The sequence below is a fragment of the Anolis sagrei genome, chromosome 6 (genome assembly GCF_037176765.1).
Source record: "Anolis sagrei isolate rAnoSag1 chromosome 6, rAnoSag1.mat, whole genome shotgun sequence".
Taxonomy (NCBI): Eukaryota; Metazoa; Chordata; class Lepidosauria; order Squamata; family Dactyloidae; genus Anolis; species Anolis sagrei.
The window spans coordinates 87,440,376-87,459,504 of record NC_090026.1 but is presented as its reverse complement, the minus strand read 5'-3'; the positions used below and the strand labels follow the sequence as shown (position 1 = coordinate 87,459,504).

The 19,129-nt window shown below is 38.0% G+C and overlaps 1 protein-coding gene across 3 annotated transcripts in view; it reads left to right on the top strand.

Moving 5' to 3' along the window:
• Positions 1-19,129, top strand: part of KCNH8 (potassium voltage-gated channel subfamily H member 8) — a 187,510-nt gene that overhangs the window by 140,909 nt on the left and 27,472 nt on the right. For 2 of the 3 annotated variants that reach the window (XM_060781955.2, XM_060781953.2), the window contains exons 8-11: positions 2,860-3,057; positions 5,062-5,261; positions 7,079-7,328; positions 8,965-9,206. In XM_060781955.2, coding sequence (XP_060637938.2) covers positions 2,860-3,057; positions 5,062-5,261; positions 7,079-7,328; positions 8,965-9,206 — 890 coding nt within the window. The remainder of the gene's footprint in view (positions 1-2,859; positions 3,058-5,061; positions 5,262-7,078; positions 7,329-8,964; positions 9,207-19,129) is intronic. The other variant, XM_060781954.2, reaches the window with a different exon arrangement.

Genomic DNA, 19,129 nt, shown 5'->3' with positions numbered 1-19,129 from the left:
TTGTTGGCCCCTTCTGACAGCATTAATGCCTTCCACTCTCTGTAAAATGACCCTGGACTTATCCACAGGGTATCAAAACCTACCCTCATAACGTCAACTTCTACATGAGTGTATATGGTGTATTTAATAAGAAGAACATATATAACCTGGTGAGCGCACCTATTTCCAAGGAGTTGCATTTCAGACACATCCCTCACTTTATTTCTATTTCTCTCTAATGCTTTTCTTTTATACAAAATATGGATATAGGAATAGCCAGAGAATCAGAAGGTATAGCTCCTGCTCCAGAAGACATGAATTTTTGTGGAGCCTACTATACATTCTTCTGTTCATTATGTACTATTAGAGTGAAAGTTGCTGAGGTGCACATTAAATCCTAAATGGTTTAGGCCAGGACTACACTTTCACACATATACTCACATGTGATGACAATATGGGAATAATACTTGAGATCAGAATATGGAGCCTGTTCTCCAGTCCTCAAAGTAGGGAGAAGGAATCTCTGGTAGAAGGTGCTTTTTAAGAAAAATGTATAATACGTTTGTAGTCTTTCTTGTTGTTGTTGTGGGTCACTGCTGCTGCAGACTGCTTTGGATTGATTGCTGTATCACAGTTGGGACTGGGCCCAATGAGAATACTGAAGGATATAGAGTGTTCCCTCACCACTTCGTGGTTCAGTTATTGTGGACTCATTGTTTCGCAGGGTCAGCAGTGAGGCAACTCTGTATAGCTGCTCCTCGCTCCTTCCTTGCCAGGCTGGGCGCCCAAGGGGCCTCTGAGGCAGGGAGCAGTGGAGGCGGTGAAGAGGACGAGGATGGAGCATCCCTACTTTGCGGTGGCCTCCTCCTCCTCACCGCCTCTGCTGCTCCCTACCTCGGAGGCCCTTTGAGTGCCCAGCCTGTTGAGGAAGGGGCCTCCAAGGCTGGGAGCAGCAGAGGTGGTGAGGAGGAGAAGGTCACCACTGAAGAGGGTCTCAGTGGTGGCCTCCTCCTTCTCACCACCTCCACTGCTCCCCACTCCTTCCTCACCAGTTTGGGTGCCCAAGGGGCCTCCAAGGCTGGGAGCAGCAGAAGTGGTGAGGAGGAGGAGGCCACCGCCAAGGCCCTCTAGCAGCAGCCTCCTCCTCCTCCCCACCTCCACTGCTCCCTGCCTCAGAGGCCCCTTGAGTGCCCAGCCTGGCAAGGAAGGGGCCTCCAAGGCGGGGAGCAGTAGAGGTGGCAAGGAGGAGGCCGCTGCCAAAGAGGGCCTCAGCAGTGACCTACTCATCTTCCCACCTCCACTGCTCCCCACCTCAGAGGCCCCTTCCTCGGCAGGCTGGGCACTCAAGGGGCCCTCTTCAATGGCAGCCTCCTCCTCCTCACTGCTTCCGCCACTCCCCACCTCAGAGGCCCCTTGGGCACCCAGCCTGGCAAAAAAAAGGGCATCTGAGGTGAGGAGGAGCAGAGACAGTGAGGAGAGGAGGTCGCCCTGAAGTAGGAACCCTCCACCCACTCGAATGGACAAAGCGTCCCTACTTCACGGATTTTCACTTATTGCGGGCGCTCCTGGAATGGAACTCCCACGACAAGTGAGGGAACACTGTAGATAGATTAACTACTGCAGGGTCACTAAATATGTGATACACAATTGTTGGTTAGTAGCTTTTTCAACATGTTTTCACCTTCCTTACACTACCTGATGTGGTTGACGCTGACATATTATTTCCTTTCATAGGTGTGCATCATAACGAAAAGAAGAATACTTTTCTGGGTACTGTTCCATTATCTGGGTAGAAATGAAAAGAGGATGCTAGGCAGAGAAGGATAGTCCATTTAACAGTGGGAAAGGTTTGAAGGAGTTAAACCATTTCCCCCTGTTTTCCTATTCCCCCCACCGATGTGCTGTCATTGAAACAACTGTTCTTTATGATATGGGAAAGGGGGTGTCCCCTCTTCAGCTCCCCCCCATAAAATCGACTATCCTTCTCTGTCTAGGCCCTTTTTTGGAGTTTGCCCGGATAATGGAACAGAACCTATTTCCACAATAAAAAGCATAGTACCATTTTACTTCAGCTCCCTCTTAAAATCAGTTTTCCATCATTCCTTAGTGTTTTTGTCTCATGTCCTTTTATGTAATCTTCTCCAACTCTTGGATAAAAAATCTGTTCCTTCTTCCTCCCCTGGCCAAAACTCCAACTAAATGCATTTCATTTCCTTCTCGCTTCCTGTCCTTCTCTTTTCATCCCACATGTATTTGCACTTAATCTCTCTGCCTTCCCTTTCCCTTCTCTTCCTCTCTCCTACCTAATTTGGCTTTTTGCATCTTTCTCTATATCTCTCTTTTGCTGTATCTCTCTACTTCTAATCACTTCTCCTAGCTTCACTTATCTTCTTTCTCCCTCCTTCCCAACCTGTCTCTCTTTTGCTTTTGCTTTTTGCCCCTCCCACAAAAAAAAACCTTCAAACCCTGACATATGTTTAAGGATTTAGCATTGTAATGCAGTAACCTCTCTTTTTGGAGCCCTCCGTGGGCATGTAAATATCAATACAAGTGTTGGACTTCGGAATTTAGTGCTATGTCCCTGCTTTCATTTGCCTTCAACCATCCATGGCTTGAAAGCATGTCATTGTATATAATGAGACTTGAGCATCTACAGATTTTGATATCCATAAGATGATCCTGGAACCAAACCTCAGAAATACTCAGCAGATATTGCAGGGGCAACAAGGTATTTCTTATGATGATACATATAAGCCTGTTTAGAATAAAATAAATAAAATTCTCTTTTGGGACTTTTAGTATTTTTAAGTTATAACTAAAATGAAGTTTTATATTCTAGTAACTCTCTACTCTCCATGGGCCCTGTTTCTTTGTCTCTAGGTTGGCTTCATGAATTGGGAAAACGCTTGGAGTCTCCATACCAAGGCAATAATACATTTGGAGGCCCATCACTCAGAAGTGCCTATATTGCTGCCCTGTATTTCACACTCAGCAGCCTCACCAGTGTTGGATTTGGCAATGTGTCGGCCAATACCGATGCTGAAAAGATTTTCTCTATTTGCACAATGCTGATTGGGGGTAAGTGAACATATTATGCAGCAAGTCGAATATTAAAACAAACTGTACAACATTGGTGCAAGCTTTCTCTGTAGAGGAAAATGAGGAACAAAACATTTTGAATTCAAAACTGAAAACAAATGAGAATGGAATCCAAGTAGTCAAGTAATCAAAAAGTCCTTTTAAAAACAAACCTGGAGCCTGAAGGTAACTACAGTTGAAAAGAAATTTTCGGGTTTTGAAAATGTGTGGCAATTTAACTTAGTATGCAAAATTTATTCCCATCCAAATTTCATACCACTTTTCACAATACCACTAGAATTGTTATAGCTATTGATTAATGGAATATTAATGTTGGCTTTTCAGCAGGTACTTCTACACTATCTACACTGCATTCCCACACCTTCTTTTTTTAAAAAAATATACTTTATCTTTCATTAACACAATTTAAAGAAAATATCTGTAAATGTAAGAACCTTCCCCCCAACTTCTCCCTCTCAAAGTAATAGAATATTTTAAACTATAGCTCCCAGGATCCTCCAGTAAGCAATGGCCATGCAGCATTTCCAAACTCCACAAATCCAGTTAATTCAACGCTTGCTCTAGGAGCTAGGCTTATGTGTGGTATTAAATGAAGGTTGGGCAACTGTAGCAGTGGTACACCTTGAGTGGATAAAAAGGAAATGATGTCACATCCACATTTACTTTTCATCTGAAAAACCAGCTGGTTTACTCCCATTTCCATCAGGGCTTAGAAAGAACCACTCAAACCACCCATTTTAAGTGGGTTTGTGGATATTGGGACATTATTTCCATCCAATAAATTATTTTTAAAATGGAGCATATCTATAAATATTTGCATTGGACCTGTTTTGGAGAGATTGCTGTTTGCAAAAATGAGGTTGGGGACTAGATGTTGTTCATCATAAAGAATTACCTGATGGATAGCTGAGATACAGGTTTCATACATTTTGATTGGTGAACAAAGGTATACAGACTTTGTATTATCACTGATTTTTTAAAAGCTAGGAGCTGTGTCACAGGGATCTATCACATCATGTTGATTGTAGGAAACATGAACCACAGAGCTGATTCAGTTCCTATTGACTCACCTATAATTATCTGAATATCATTAAAGGTGATCTTAATGAATTCTCTCCCACCCCCAACACCCACTATTAGCCTCTAACACAGGAAGATATCTTAGCTTTCATCCATTTGACTTATGTAGTGCCACAGTGGAGATAAGAAGGAAATCAGTAATAAAATAGCTTTAGACACTATCTATACAGACAATTTAGGTATCAAGGCAGAAAGCTGCCCCACTGGCACCTAACTAGTTTTCTTGCCATCTTTCTGCTACTGCAGCAAACCACTTAAGATTTCACTTATACTGACATGACAACATATTACACTTACCTAAATCACCTACATGACTGATTTCAGATATCCACGTTAAACTTAACAATGACTCCATATTAGAGTTTTTGAGATTGTATTCAAAAGTTCTCCTTCTAAATCATTCTGTTGGATCGATTTGGCACAAGGTGAGCTTTATGGATGCACATATACTCTGGGAACTTTTTCACAGTTCCCAGAGTGTATGTGGAGACTCGGCAAAGTGGAACTGGATTTCTTTAATCTGCACTCCGATCTGGATTATGTGGCTTTGTAGAAGCTCCCCAAGATAATAGTGGGCAATGCTAGGAGTTACAGCCTAACACACTTGGAAGGCCACATGGTTCCAAGCCATGCATTAAATGCATAATGCTTATTAATCAAATACTAATCAATTGAACTGCTCAAATGATTCACTAAATTCACTGTAAATGGGAGCAACTATTGGATGTAGCCAACTGAATTCAGCTATCAAACTGAGTTTATCCATTCTTTACCATAAGTTTCCCATCTCATGTTGCTGATTTAACTAACAAGCAAGTTCTTTGTTTTGCACTGAATCTCTAGTTTCATTTTTGGGGACAGTAATATATTTTACTACATCAGTATACTTTCTTATTTTTACAGCCTTGATGCATGCCTTGGTGTTTGGTAATGTAACTGCTATAATTCAACGGATGTACTCCAGATGGTCCCTTTATCACACAAGAACCAAGGATTTGAAGGACTTTATAAGGGTCCATCATCTCCCACAGCAGTTAAAGCAAAGGATGCTTGAATATTTCCAAACTACATGGTCAGTAAACAATGGAATAGATTCCAATGAGGTAATTATATACTTTCTTTTATTGATTTTTTTCCTGGTTATATTTTATCTGTCCCCATTGTTTTTCTATAATAATTTAAATGGTACTCAATATTTTTACAGTTGTATAGAGCAGGCACATTCCAATCAATAGGATGACTAACATAGCTATGTTTAATCAGACCAAAGTCCTGTCTAGTCCAACATTCTGCTCATATAATTGGCAATCACTACCTAATGGCCTAGAAGAGACCCATTAGCAGGAGAAAAGTGCAATTGCGGCCTCCATCTGAAAGTGATATATAGACATCCTAACTAGTAGTGATTGATAACCCCATTTTACATTATTTTATTCAGTCCCATGTTGAAAACATTCAACTTGCAAACCATAACTACTTCTTGTGGGATTGAGTTCATGAGATTCACTATGTGCTTTGTGAAGAAGAAACATTTCCATTTATCAGACCTGGATCTATCGCCATTCAGCAAATGACCATAGGTACTAGTACTATTAAAGAGATTTTGTCTGGCTTTACACTGTATAATTAATACAGCTTTACAGCACTTTAACCATCATAGTTCAATGCTGTGGAATCCTGAGATTTGTAATTTGGTGATGCACCAGCACTCATTAGCAGAGAAGGCTAAAAACCTTGCAAATCTTTGGCTCCCATGATTCCATAGCATTGAGCTGTGGCAGCTAAAATGATGTCAAACTGCATTAATTCCACAGTGTAGATGCACACTTTCTCTTTCCACTCCACATATCATTTTATACATCTCTCCATTTCTCCATTCATGTCCCCTTTCCTCTAAGTTAAAATTAGTAAATTTTCCTAATAAGGGAGTTGATCCAACCTCATGATTATTTTGCTTGCCCCTTTCTGTACCTTCTTTGGGTTTATAATATCTTTTCTTAGGTGCAGTGACCAGAAATTTATATATTATTCCAAGTGTGGTCACACCACAGATTTAGAAATATTTTTTTTTGGGGGGGGGGGTATTATAAACAAAACATGGGGCAACCATAACTCATTAGAATAATGTTGTAGACACCTCTAAATTTGACAATATTTTTCATAGTTTCAGTTCTTCATATTGAAATGTCAAAGGCAGCCTGCCATAAATCAACAGAATGAGTTGGAATTAATGTATATACTTGTATAGAAATTGGCCTCATGTATAAGTTGAGGGCAAGTTTTGGGACCAAAATGATGGATTTTGATATCTGGATAAGTCAAGGGTCATTCCACATAGAGTGGAAAGTGCTAGCAGTGCTTCTAGAATCCATCTCTGGAAGCTACTGCTGCCATCTCCACCCAGATATTCAAAAAGGCAGAAGCAGCACTGTGATAGAGAGGGTACAGAGAATTAGTGCTTCTTTTAGGTTCTCCAGGAATAGGCTAAATCCTTGATCTCTGGTAATCTACTTAGAGTACAGTACTTACATTGAACTGTAAATATGTTGACTCAGATTTTGGGGTTGATTTTTGGACTAAAATTCCAGACTTTTTACAGTAAACAAAATGGGCTGTTCGTAAACAAGAGATAGTTCTTTGAAGTACTGCTACTAAGGCTCCTGAGCGTTAAAAGATCAGGAGGGAAATTACAGCTGAGCTGCTGCTCCTTACATTCCAGAGGTTAAGAAGAAAAGAGGGGAGCAAGAAAATTGGACTGGAACCTCTAAAGACCCCCTTGCAAACATAAGATAGGAAGTGCTAAGTATAATTCAAGTTATAAAATAAATATATGGAAATTATAAATTTGTAAACATATCCATTTGGTGGAAGAATAAACTGTTGATATTGAATAGGAAACTTGTCTTCCCTTTCTGGGCAGCTTTTAAAGGACTTTCCAGATGAGCTGCGCTCAGACATCACCATGCACTTGAACAAGGAGATTCTGCAGCTGTCCCTTTTTGAGTGTGCCAGCCGCGGTTGCCTCAGGTCTCTTTCTCTGCATATCAAAACCTCTTTTTGTGCTCCTGGGGAGTACCTCCTCCGGCAGGGAGATGCCTTGCAGGCAGTCTATTTTGTGTGCTCAGGTTCAATGGAAGTTCTAAAAGACAGCATGGTGCTGGCAATCCTAGGTAAGTTTTTGTGTGTTGCTGAAAGTAAGAAAGACAGAGACATACACACAAACAGAGAGAAGGAGAAGAAGGAAGTGGTTCTCTGAACAGGAATGGAAAGAATATTTGCTGCCATTCATTTTTCTACTGAAAAAAGATTTTTCCAACCAGTAAAACTTGTCAGGAAGAACAGGACACCACTAGTGAATCATTTCCCCCTCTTCTCTCCTGATTCTCTTCTTGCTTGTATGTCATATGTCATTTAGTTGTAAGCCTGGGGTCAAGGATTGCCAAATAGACTGTTTATAAGCAATCCAGACACCTTTTTGGCTAAAAGTTATAAATGTACAACATAAATAAATATGTATGCCCTAAAACAGGATTATATTTACCTTAGTTTAGTTCATGACTATAAAAGGAGCCCCCGGTGGTGCAGTGGGTTAAACCCCTGCGCCGGCAGGACTGAAGACCGACAGGTTTCAGGTTCGAATCTGGGGAGAGGCGGATGAGCTCCCTCTATCAGCTCCAGCTCCTCATGCGGGGACATGAGAGAAGCCTCCCACAAGGATGATAAAAACATCAAAATCATCCAGGCGTCCCCTGGGCAATGTACTTGCAGACAGCCAATTCTCTCACACCAGGAGTCACTCCTGACACGAAAAAAAAAAGTTCATGACTATTTGGCTTTATGGACACCTTTGTTCAAATTCTTATGTGCACATAACAGTGCATCCATATTTCCTGTCCATTAATTTCCAAGAGCCAGAAAAAAACAATCATTCCTTTTTGTATGCACAATTCAGCTCTTTTCATTGATGTGAATATGTAACATTGCATATGTCCATACAAATGTTAGTCACAGCATTGATATTACAATGGGAAAGTATGTGAAAATCATTAAAGACAGTTCTGTCTGTGATAAAGGGCTGGGAGCCTTTAAGGTGAATAAGAATAACCAGAATTATTTGGTACATTAACAAAATGGCTCATACACAAGGAATGTGTGATATGACTATGAATTGAGTGCTTCATGGTACGATAATGAAAACAAAATCATAAGAATGACAGTTTCAGTCACAAAACATAAATGAAGTGGTTTTAATTCATTTACACTGTATCTAATTAAACTGTATAATGGAACATATTGCAGCTGCAATATGTTTACCATGACTGAACGAAAAGCAAGAAAGAGTGCTATGGATAACAATGCTAAAGGTAGACAGGTTGATGATAAGACCCATGTGATCATAGATTTGTTAACCTTTAAGATGCCACTTGATTCTTGTTCTTTTTTGCTACAATAGACTAACATAGGCTACCTCTTTAGACCTTAAATGAACTGATACTCAACTCCATATAAGTGGTTTGACACTCAGACATGACATATTAAAGTAGCAGTTGTGGGCTGTTTAGACTGCGGACATCTAATGACTACTTATCAAGATAAATTATCATACATAGACATTTTCTCTAGTTTAGAGTCTGTTTTTAGTAATATTCACCTAGATTCACCATATACTAGTCTTAAATTACTTTCAGAAGCTTTGTCAATTAAAATGTGTCTTTTATCTATTGGATTCTGAGCATTCTGTATTATGTGTTTAAGTTGTTCTCTGTTGCAATAAAAAGTAAAGATTTTGTTAATAAAGTATTATAGTTTTCTTTTATTTATATTTTCCATTAGGTAAAGGGGATTTAATTGGAGCAAACCTTTCAATTAAGGACCAAGTGATTAAAACGAATGCTGATGTGAAAGCTCTAACCTACTGTGACCTCCAATGTATTATTCTCAAAGGACTCTTTGAAGTGTTAGACCTTTACCCAGAATATGCTCACAAGTTTGTGGAAGAAATTCAACATGATCTCACATACAACCTTCGAGAAGGCCATGAAAGTGATGTGAGTAGCTTTAAAATTACTGAAGCTACACTTAACTTTAAAAATAGAGCTTGTGTTTTAGCAATTCACCTGCATGAATAAGAGTAAAAATACTTGTACTGTGTTCGTTTTAGAATGAATTTCTGCTTGTGCTTGACTTGTTAATTCAGTAAAATCATGAATTATTGATAGTGAAGTATAAATCAATTATAACCTTATGATTTCGTATGAATAATTCTTTTCGGCGTGGGTTGTGTCCATGTGTACTTCTTTTTTCACAGACTTTTCCAGTTGCATTAGACATTGATCCAAAGTAGTATTAAAATATATGGCATACATTCTACTTAAATGTGCTTAAACAAAATAGTGTTGAAAGAAAATTCACTATCCATTTCATTGTTATTCAGGGGGATTGGACTCTTGAAACCTATAAAAATATAAGTTGTCTTTTGAGACTTCTTCATCCAAGACCAAGAAGGGGCTTATTCTCACAACTATGTTATATGAGCTATATTTGCAATCAAACCCACTAGGCAGGAAATATTGAAAGGCATGCTTCATAGACTTCAAGAAGGCTTTCATACCAGCATTGCTGTTTATTTTTTAATCTATTTGAACAAACATTGTGCTCCCATGAATCTAGGCATTTTTATGGGACCTAAAAAGAATAAAAAGTATGTTCTAAAAATTAGAAACTGTCAGTTAAAGTCATTCCTGTTACTGATTGTACTGTTCCCTTAGGAGATAGCTGTGTGATGAAAATGGTAAAGGGGTGTTAATTTACTGTGGTAATCTCCCTGGCATTATCAGAAGAACGTATTATTTATTACTTTTCTATGGCTGTATTCCTAGCCATTCTGGCAATTTTAAAGCAGCAAGATTACATGGAAAGGGGCTAATTACAAGATTTATTCCAATGCCAGCATTAAGCCACCTCACTGTAATAGTGATATAGATATAGACAAAGAAAGGAATTACATCATAAGATTCACTTGGGAAGTGAAGGGGAAGCTGAAATACTTCCTACCTTGTAATTTAGGAGGCGGATTTTAGAACCTTCAAGCCAGTGTTTTTCATTTTATATATTAGTTGTTATGGGCCTGGGAATCCAAGTGACATTGCAAATGTATTGGACGCTTACCTTATACTTTTGTGTTCAGATGTGTGAAACAGATGCCGTGATGTGAGAAACCAAATTTATCTCAGATCTGGCTATCTGTTCTGAGTTTTGATTATATATTTTTCTGTCAGACTTCCTATTATCTAGGTTTCTCTCAGGCATTTGTAAAGAGGACATATTTTCAAAAAACATTTGGTCAAAGTAAATAAGTATATTTAATGTGTTTCAGAGTTAACAGGAAGCTACTATAGTCACCACTTAAATCCACAACACGTTTTCATGGTACATATATGCCAACAACATATGCATGTTCTTCAGAAATCCTGATTTGAAAAGTTATGCCATATGCAGATCTATGGAAACAAAGATACATCAACCAATCGCACAGAATATGATTGGTGGATATTGTTCCAGACGTATCAACTAACTTCTCCAATCATGGTAGCAGTTTAGATAGATCAATAGATCTCCCGGCAAAATTGCAAACAGATGCTTTGATATTTTTTCCTCCATCTTATTTCTTATGTGATCTTCCATTATATATACTTCATATACTCCAGATAGACAGAAGAAAGAATAAATGCATTAGTTCTGATACTTTGGTCTGGTTCTAAGAAAATACCAGCTTATCATATAATTTTTCCAGCATTCACTAAAGTTTCACAACGACACATGTAATTTAAAACCTAGTTTAATTAAGAAAAGAAATAGCCTAGAACTTTGCATATTTGGGAGCAAAGTTCAAATTACACCATGGTGATAAATGCATGTATATCAACATGGTGATAGAGGAAAACCGAGAGGGCGTGGGCAGATGCACAAAGAAATCTAGTTTTCTTCCTGACAAATCATTTTCATCTCAATTGTGTCAGAAATCAAAAAGCCAGTTTCATTTCATGCCTAAAGCAGATTGGTCAATTTTCCAACTGCTAGTGGGATGCAAGCAATATTATATGCTTCCTAGGAGTAATCTTCCATGGAATTTAAATCATGGAACAAACCCTACATGGTGTTACTCTCTTTTTTCTGCACACTCCTGGATCTACTGATTGAGGGCCCTTCTACACTACAATAGAATCCAGAATATCAAGACAGAAAATCCACATTATCTGCTTTGAACTGGATTATCTGAGTCTACACTGCCAGATAATCCAGTTCAAAGCAGATAATCTGGATTTTATAAAACCGTGTACTAGGGGCCTAAATCCATTAGTTATATTTGAAGACATTTGTACATGAGAGAAACATATTATTTCTTTATGCAGAATTGACTACAGTGAATAAAAATGACTTGGGGAATTTAATATTGCGTGACATTCACCATTAATGATAACTAACATTTCATTACATTCCCTATAGTTTACCAGGGTGCTTTTATTTTCATTATAATGCTCACAAAAAAAAACAGGTCATCTAATAATTTTTCACTAGATGCATACAATATCCAGGATTAAACAGAATTTTCATTGGATCCGTATAATATTCATAATCTTATTATGATGGCTTTTCTGCCCAAGAATTGCTCTTGCATTTCTGATGCTTCCTCTATCTTATATACAAGGCTGAACAATAATCAAACATAGTTAATCTTATATTAAGTCATATATTAAAAAGATGGAATTTAAGCCAATTGAAACAATCACTTTGTTTTACTGTTCCTTTGTTTCTGTGTCCCTTTTCTCCTTTTCTTTTTTGCCTTTTTTGCCATTCTATGTAGACATCTAATTTCTATGACGCTGCATTATTGTTCTTCAGGTAATACATGTCTACTGAGAAGCAAGACCCATATAATTTAATAGCGTTTTCTCTCACATTCACAACATATGAATGCCAAGTGTGAAAATGATTACTATAAATGAGAACATAGAATGTCCTACTTTAGAAGGGAAGAATGTCTAGTTCTAACCTTTTATTATTAAATGCATTTGAGGTTCCTGGTGGGTGGAAAATACAGACAGTAACTTGTACCTTTTAGAGGAGAGTCAGAAAATGGCAAGATGAGATGACTCCTTCAAGAAAGCCTGATAATGCTGATTGAAACACCAATGCCCAGGTGGTTGGCAGTGTTATCAGAAACCAGTGATGTGTGTTCTCAGAGTGTAGCACCATTATTGTGCTGTTTTCCCTGTGGATTATTTGGATAGTTTAAGGCTGCAAATAGAAAAGTTCTCCTTTTAAAAAAAGGATACACAGACATGCAGATTTACCATCTTTTCTCAATAGTCCCATGTATCAATACTGTAGGCTTAAATTTTTTTATTCTGTTTTGTTTTGCAATTATCTCTGTGAGGGGTCTTTCATTAGATATTCTCTGTCCATTGCAGATTGTTCAGAATGCAGCTATGTGATTGCCTAGGAAACCTCATTTCACTCAGCTTTCATTCTTGACATGGATTACTGGCAGAGTGGCAAATTGAATTAGCAATGACATTGTTGGTTTATAATTGTTTGAATGTTACACATCCTAGTGCCATTCAAGATCTGCACCTGGAATTTTATTACAGTTGGGCATTTTTCCAAGGCTTAACCTGTTAGGACTAGTTAGAACTCTGAGAACTAGTTGGAAAGAGTTGGGGAAATGACACAACATATAAGTAATAAATCATTGAAAAGCAGAACTGGTTATATTTTTAAGCTTATAGCAAGTCTTAGAGTTAATTTCCCAAGAGCTCACTGCTGAATTTTCCTATTGTGAAACTTGCAAATTCTGCCAGCAGACTCAGGTGCCCCAATAGGCTCTCTCCTATTTTGCTCTGGGATGTGATATCATAACCATGAACTAATTTGTTAGATGACACACAGTGAGATTACTACTCTGTTCTCCCAGAAACAGAATGATAACACCTTTCCCCCATTGCTACAGTGAGATTTAATTCATCTCCTACCACCAAGCATCATTGCAACCTGAATGACTCACAGGCCTGCTGTATCGTTCTACAAACTTTAATGAAGTCCCAAAGGAAGATGAAAATCTCAGAGGAAAGGATGTCTCCTCTGCCTTCAGTTCAGTTCTGTACTATCAATATCTGTCAGATTGTTCAGAAAAAGATGGCTTGCTTGAAGAAACAGAGATCTATCTTAGCAGACACCATGTTCAGTTAAAATGAATACTTTGTTTACATAGAACTAAAATTGCTCTTTTATTTATTGCACCACTACCAGTACTAACAAAACATTTAAGTGGAATATCAGTATTTCTGTACATGGAGATTGAAAATATGTGTCAGAGAAATCTGAGCTACATCAGAATGATATTGATGATGCAAAATGATACAGCATGTGATCCTATTGGGTCCAAATAAAATTCATTAACTATTGAGCTAGAGGACTAGAAAGCATGTATCAAGTAATCAGGCACTTATGTAATAGTGTTAAGGAATTAATGCCCAAAAGGTAAAAAAGAATCCCTATTCAAGGGATTTTCAGTTTTAAAGAGAGATAAACAATTCATAGTGTTCTGCACAAGATAGGTCTGTCTTCTGGATGCTAAGAATGGCATTTTTTCCTTTCAGTTTTTCCTCTTATAATATGAACCCAAGTGGGCGAACAGGAAAAATATACCATTAGACTGTTGTTGCTGCAAACGTCTTTCAGAGTTGCACTTTCTCTGCATTAAACTGCTACTCATACCACAGCTGCTTTCCTTCATTCTTTCCATTCTTGCTGACTTACTCACTTGCTCCCTTCCTTCCTAAAAGAATCCCATACCTCTTTGTGGTCAACCAAAGAGGGTGCAAATTATGAAATATATGCAAGAGCTATGGTTGAATCATTTTCAAGTACAGCACACTTCTGAAGAAACTTCATACTGCAATATTATTGACTCACAAATGTCAGGTTACTGAGTACTGCAATACTTCTTTTTATAGCATGTTTATTTTAAATCCATATCTGCCATTTTGCCTTTAATCTTAATTAAACTGCCTGTAAAATGCCTTTCTTAAAGCAAACTAGACAGGGTTTATAGATTGCTTTAATTTAAAGCATTTCCTTAAGACTCCTAATTGGACAGCAGATGTGGCACTGGCAATATAGTGTTTAATCCTTTTCTTAATCAAAACCAGATTCACAGTTTATTAATTCTCAAGTGAGGCTTGAGGGAGATGAAATAACTTAAATCGCACTCTTTTGCTTACAAGTGATAAAATTGTAGCCCCTCTGGTTTATTAGATTCTTATTAGATGCAACCAACATGTTGAATGGACAGGGTTTAGAGAGCTGTTCTCCAACAATATCTGAAGATGTACAGATTCCTCACTTCTGCCTTAAAGGCATATATAAAAGTGTGCATTGAAATCCTGAGATCTGGCATGGTGTAGTTGTTTCAATGGTAGACTAAGTCTTAGGGATATTAGGAATCATATTCCTTCTCAATTGTGGAAGCCTGTTGGATAATCTTGGACAAGTGACACTCTCTCTTACTCAGAGTAAGGCAAAGGCAAACATTCCCTATATAAATCTCACCAAGAAAACCCTATGATAGCATACCGTGGTATACTCAACTTGGAGACACATGACAATGATAGAAATTTTCCTTTCCTACCCTCTCCAGGCCAGAATTTTTGAAAGGATTTCTCATGAGCACAAATATCAAATTAATTTTCCATTAAGGCTCTCTATGGTCAATGAGAATGAAGGAAGCACATCACAATTCCACCATGATTCTTGGAGATGGCCTCTGTGATCAGATGCACCACTAAGGATAAGAGTGGAAAGCTAGACTCCATTAAACCTTTCTATGATTGGGTTGCTGTGAGTTTTCCTTGCTGGTTTTGTTGTTGTTGTTGTTGTTGCTGTTCTATATCTTCGTAATAGTTGTTCTATGGGACTTGACTTTTCTGACACTGTTACAGTAATATTAAGTCTACTAACTCAAAAGGCAACCTATGTTTTTTGTACTTGTTGTTTTACATAGCTATTTCTGCTAGTAGTAAAAGAGTGCTGGAGGAAAGCATAACCTTACAGCAGCCCTCCAGAGATACATAAAAGGGCAGAAAAGAGAACATAGACTACAGCAGTGCAGAGAGAGCAAGGTGATGAAGTGAAAAATTAAAATTCAGACAATGTTGGAATGAGCAATTGTCTTGAGAGTATTATATTCAATTATTGAAGTTAGATACATTAACAATTATAACTGACCGAAGAGGTCCTTCAGATGGCACTTGTCTCAGAGGGATGCAATTTACGGATTTACATATTTCATTCAGAAAAAAAGCTTCTGCTCAAAGTAAAGCAGAAAGAGATGAACATGTATGAGTCACTAAGCTTTTAGGTGATACAGTAATCTCTTGTTATATGCTCATGTATTTCCATTACCACGCAGAAAAATCCCTAGGAACAAAACATATGGCATTTGATCTACATTCATATTACCAACATTCACAAACAGAATTTTGTACTTCTTAATACTAAGCATATTAGCATTTCAATTTGAGTGCAAATCCTTTTCTAAAGGCTTAGTTTGTGTTTTTACTTTTTGAAGCATATGGAAACTCGACATGCTCAGAAAAGAACAAAGCATTCATATTAGATATAAAATAATGGTATTATTTCTTCTTTTAGATATTTTAGGGGATAAAAATTATCTCAGGACAAGTCACAAGATTAAAAAACACAACAATGAACATCAGCATTAATAAAAGCCAGGCACAATAATGAAATAGACACCCCACCAGGGCTGTAGCTACAATATTATTTTTGCTGCTTCTGAATGACATTTTCATTTACTGTCTAAATTTCTAACATAAAATCATCAAATGAGTATTTAGAAATACATTTTAGACACAAGAAGCAAAGAAATAGGCAAAGTTATTCTTATTTGGAGACAGTGCTCTCATTTCCTTCCACTCTTGTAACTACAACTCTGCATCCATTCATCTCAAAATATTGAAAAACTGAGAACAAAAGGTCTTATTGTACCACTGGCAAAATGTAAAGCTCTATCCGTGCCCTTGTACCTTGGCTGTGCCTTCAACCAATCAATAACTAGAGGGTGGAACAGCAACTCCGGCTGCTCTGGAAATGAACAGTTTTCATATCCTCAAGCCATTATTTTGTAACCTACTTGCCTGACATACACGGAGATCAGAATGCTGTAGATGCAGAATAAGGCCAGCTACTTAATACCATAGTATTAATAACCCTGGTAAATCTTAAAGCAGCTGAACACTCAGACGTTCTCCATTGACATGCAGTGTACCTTTATCCAGTTTACTAACCGATGAATGAAATGGAAAGTGTATGTCCTAGCTCTCACAATTCTTAATGAAGTTTTACTCAGTATCCCATAAACTGCTAGTTCATACCTTCCAACATCTCACAGATAAATATTGGGACACATGTGACCAAGGACTATTAGAATGTGATTAGGAGGGTAAAAGTTATGAATGAGGAAGAACATACAAGCTATGAGAAACTGCAGTAGGGTGTTTTTTTACCCTGAATCTATCAGGAAGGGAAAGATTATCTTCCTTCTTCTTCTCTTTCTGGGTTGTGTGTAAATTTGTTTTCATTTTAAATTCAGTTTGCAGCAAATTAAGGACAAGAAAAAAAACAAGGCCATTCTCGAAGCAGTTGAAAAAGTGGGATGGCAGAGAATTAACTGGGACTGTCTCTCCCAAATTGAAATAATTCATGGATATGCAAGTTGTGTTACAAGTTGAGGGGGCGGGGAGATCCTCTTGTCCATGCATTCATTAAATTAATCACTCCCCAACATCAAACAAGTCTTAAGGGAGTTAGGAAAAAAGCATACAAAATATTCAGTTTAAGAGGGAAATAAAATCAATATAATATATGCTCATTATAACAGGAGCCCCTGGTGATGCAAAGAGTTATACCCTTGTGCTGGCTGGACTGCTGACCAAAAAGTCAACGGTTTGAATCCAGGGAGCTGGGTGAGTTCCTGTCTGTCAGCTCCAGCTTCCCATGAGAGAAGCCTCCCACAGGATGGTAAAACATCCAGGCATCCCCTATGCAACGTCATTGCAGACGGCTAATTCTCTCACACCAGAAGTGATTTACAGTTTCTCAAGTCACTCCTGACATGAAAAAATATAACAAAGAAATATAACCATAAATACAAAAAAATTAAAGCCATATATAACCAAAAGTGTCCATCCAAAATATCATTTTTTTTAGCAGATTAATCTCTCAAATTATTTGATTAAGCTTTGAAATAGATCACGTGGCGTGATTGATGGGAAGAACCATAAATTACGATAGGATGGTGAGAAGTGAGGGGAATGGAGTCCATGAGGTGTAGTGATCTGAATGGTGGGACAGGGCTCTGAGGAGACCAGGGTTGAAATCCCACTCAGCCATGGAAACTCTTAGGTAACTTTGGCAAAGGCAAACTTCCTGTGCATAACTCCAGGCCAGATGCACCCAGCTAAACCAGATGTGATACTATGTTGGCAATCACTGTCAATCAGGCCAATGCCAGACCAGTCCCATAGTCCCACTGAATTTCTACCTCACATTCCACGTTGCCACCATTGCATTCAGTTGGGCATGTAGCCTCATCTGAACTCCTGGCCATTTGGGGCATCCCATTCTCACATCAGCCAAGGAGCCATGTGAACTGAAATGGAGGGGGTGGTATCAGAACAGGGTATCTGCAATGACCAGGAAACTGGACAAAGCTCTTTTTCTGTGCTGCCCCATCTGGACAGTGGATCAGTCTGAACTGGAATCAATTCAACTGTCTAGACTACCCCAAAACTGCAGAATACTCCAGAATTTCTGGCAAACTCTGGTTTTCCTAGGGTAGCTTTTAGAGAAATGTTGAACCTAGTGAAAACTGAGACCACATTAAGAAAAGGTTCATTTTGAATTATTTGTGCCATACCTTTCTGCAACATTTAGTGCTACCTCTTGTCATTTCTTGTGGTTTCCCTTTACAAATGCTGATACATTTTCCATGTCACTTTTTAAAAACCCGAATAATGTGGTTCTAAAAACAGGTTTGTTTTGTTTCATTTGGTGACATGGTCTGCAATGTTCGTTGTGGGCATATCTAATTGCCTTGCTTTGGACATTCCATCAGTTTACAGTTGTATGTTAAGCTCTGAATCTTTTTAAAAGTCTTTTTTATTTTTATATTTTCCCCCCAAAAAACGTCTCCATACTTTTATTTTTAAGAGGACAAGCCAAAACTCTGGAATTCACTTGCTAGTCAGTGCATCTTTCATTTCATTCTGGCTTTTTTTAAAAGCCTTCATATTAGCACTTGATCACTAAGTTAAATCACATCTTCTTCCTCATCCATTCTCACATTGCCATTTCACCAAGGGGGGTAAAAAAAGAATTAGCAGAGCATCGTTTGACTCATACAGGAAGGGGAGACATTAATACATCTATCACTAAATCCAAGGGCTTACATTTGATATGTAAATGTAAAAGCCCTTAGTTTTACACTCAAGAGTTAATTTTCTACACTGGTGAGTTGTTGCACATTTTAGTTATATGAAAAGCATTACTGGTTAGAAAGAGTGAGCGTTTGTTAGTTTTGATTTTTGAATGTTTTGTCTCATACCTTTCTTTTAAGGATATTTGTTTCATATCTTTCTTTTTCTAGTGTGCGAGAAAAAGCTTGGATTTAAAATTATATTTGCTTGACTTTGGATTTCTTTTTTAACCAACCTCTTACTTAAATTGACTTTCTTTCCTAGGAGAAAGTATGGCAACTTACCATGGCCATCACATTTGAAAAGGTCTTTAGGAGATTAGAAATGAGGGCAGCTCCTTGGGTTTTCTCATAATTAATTTTTCTGATACTAAATATACTCAGCGGCAGAGGCAAAAAGGCGTAACCATGGTTATG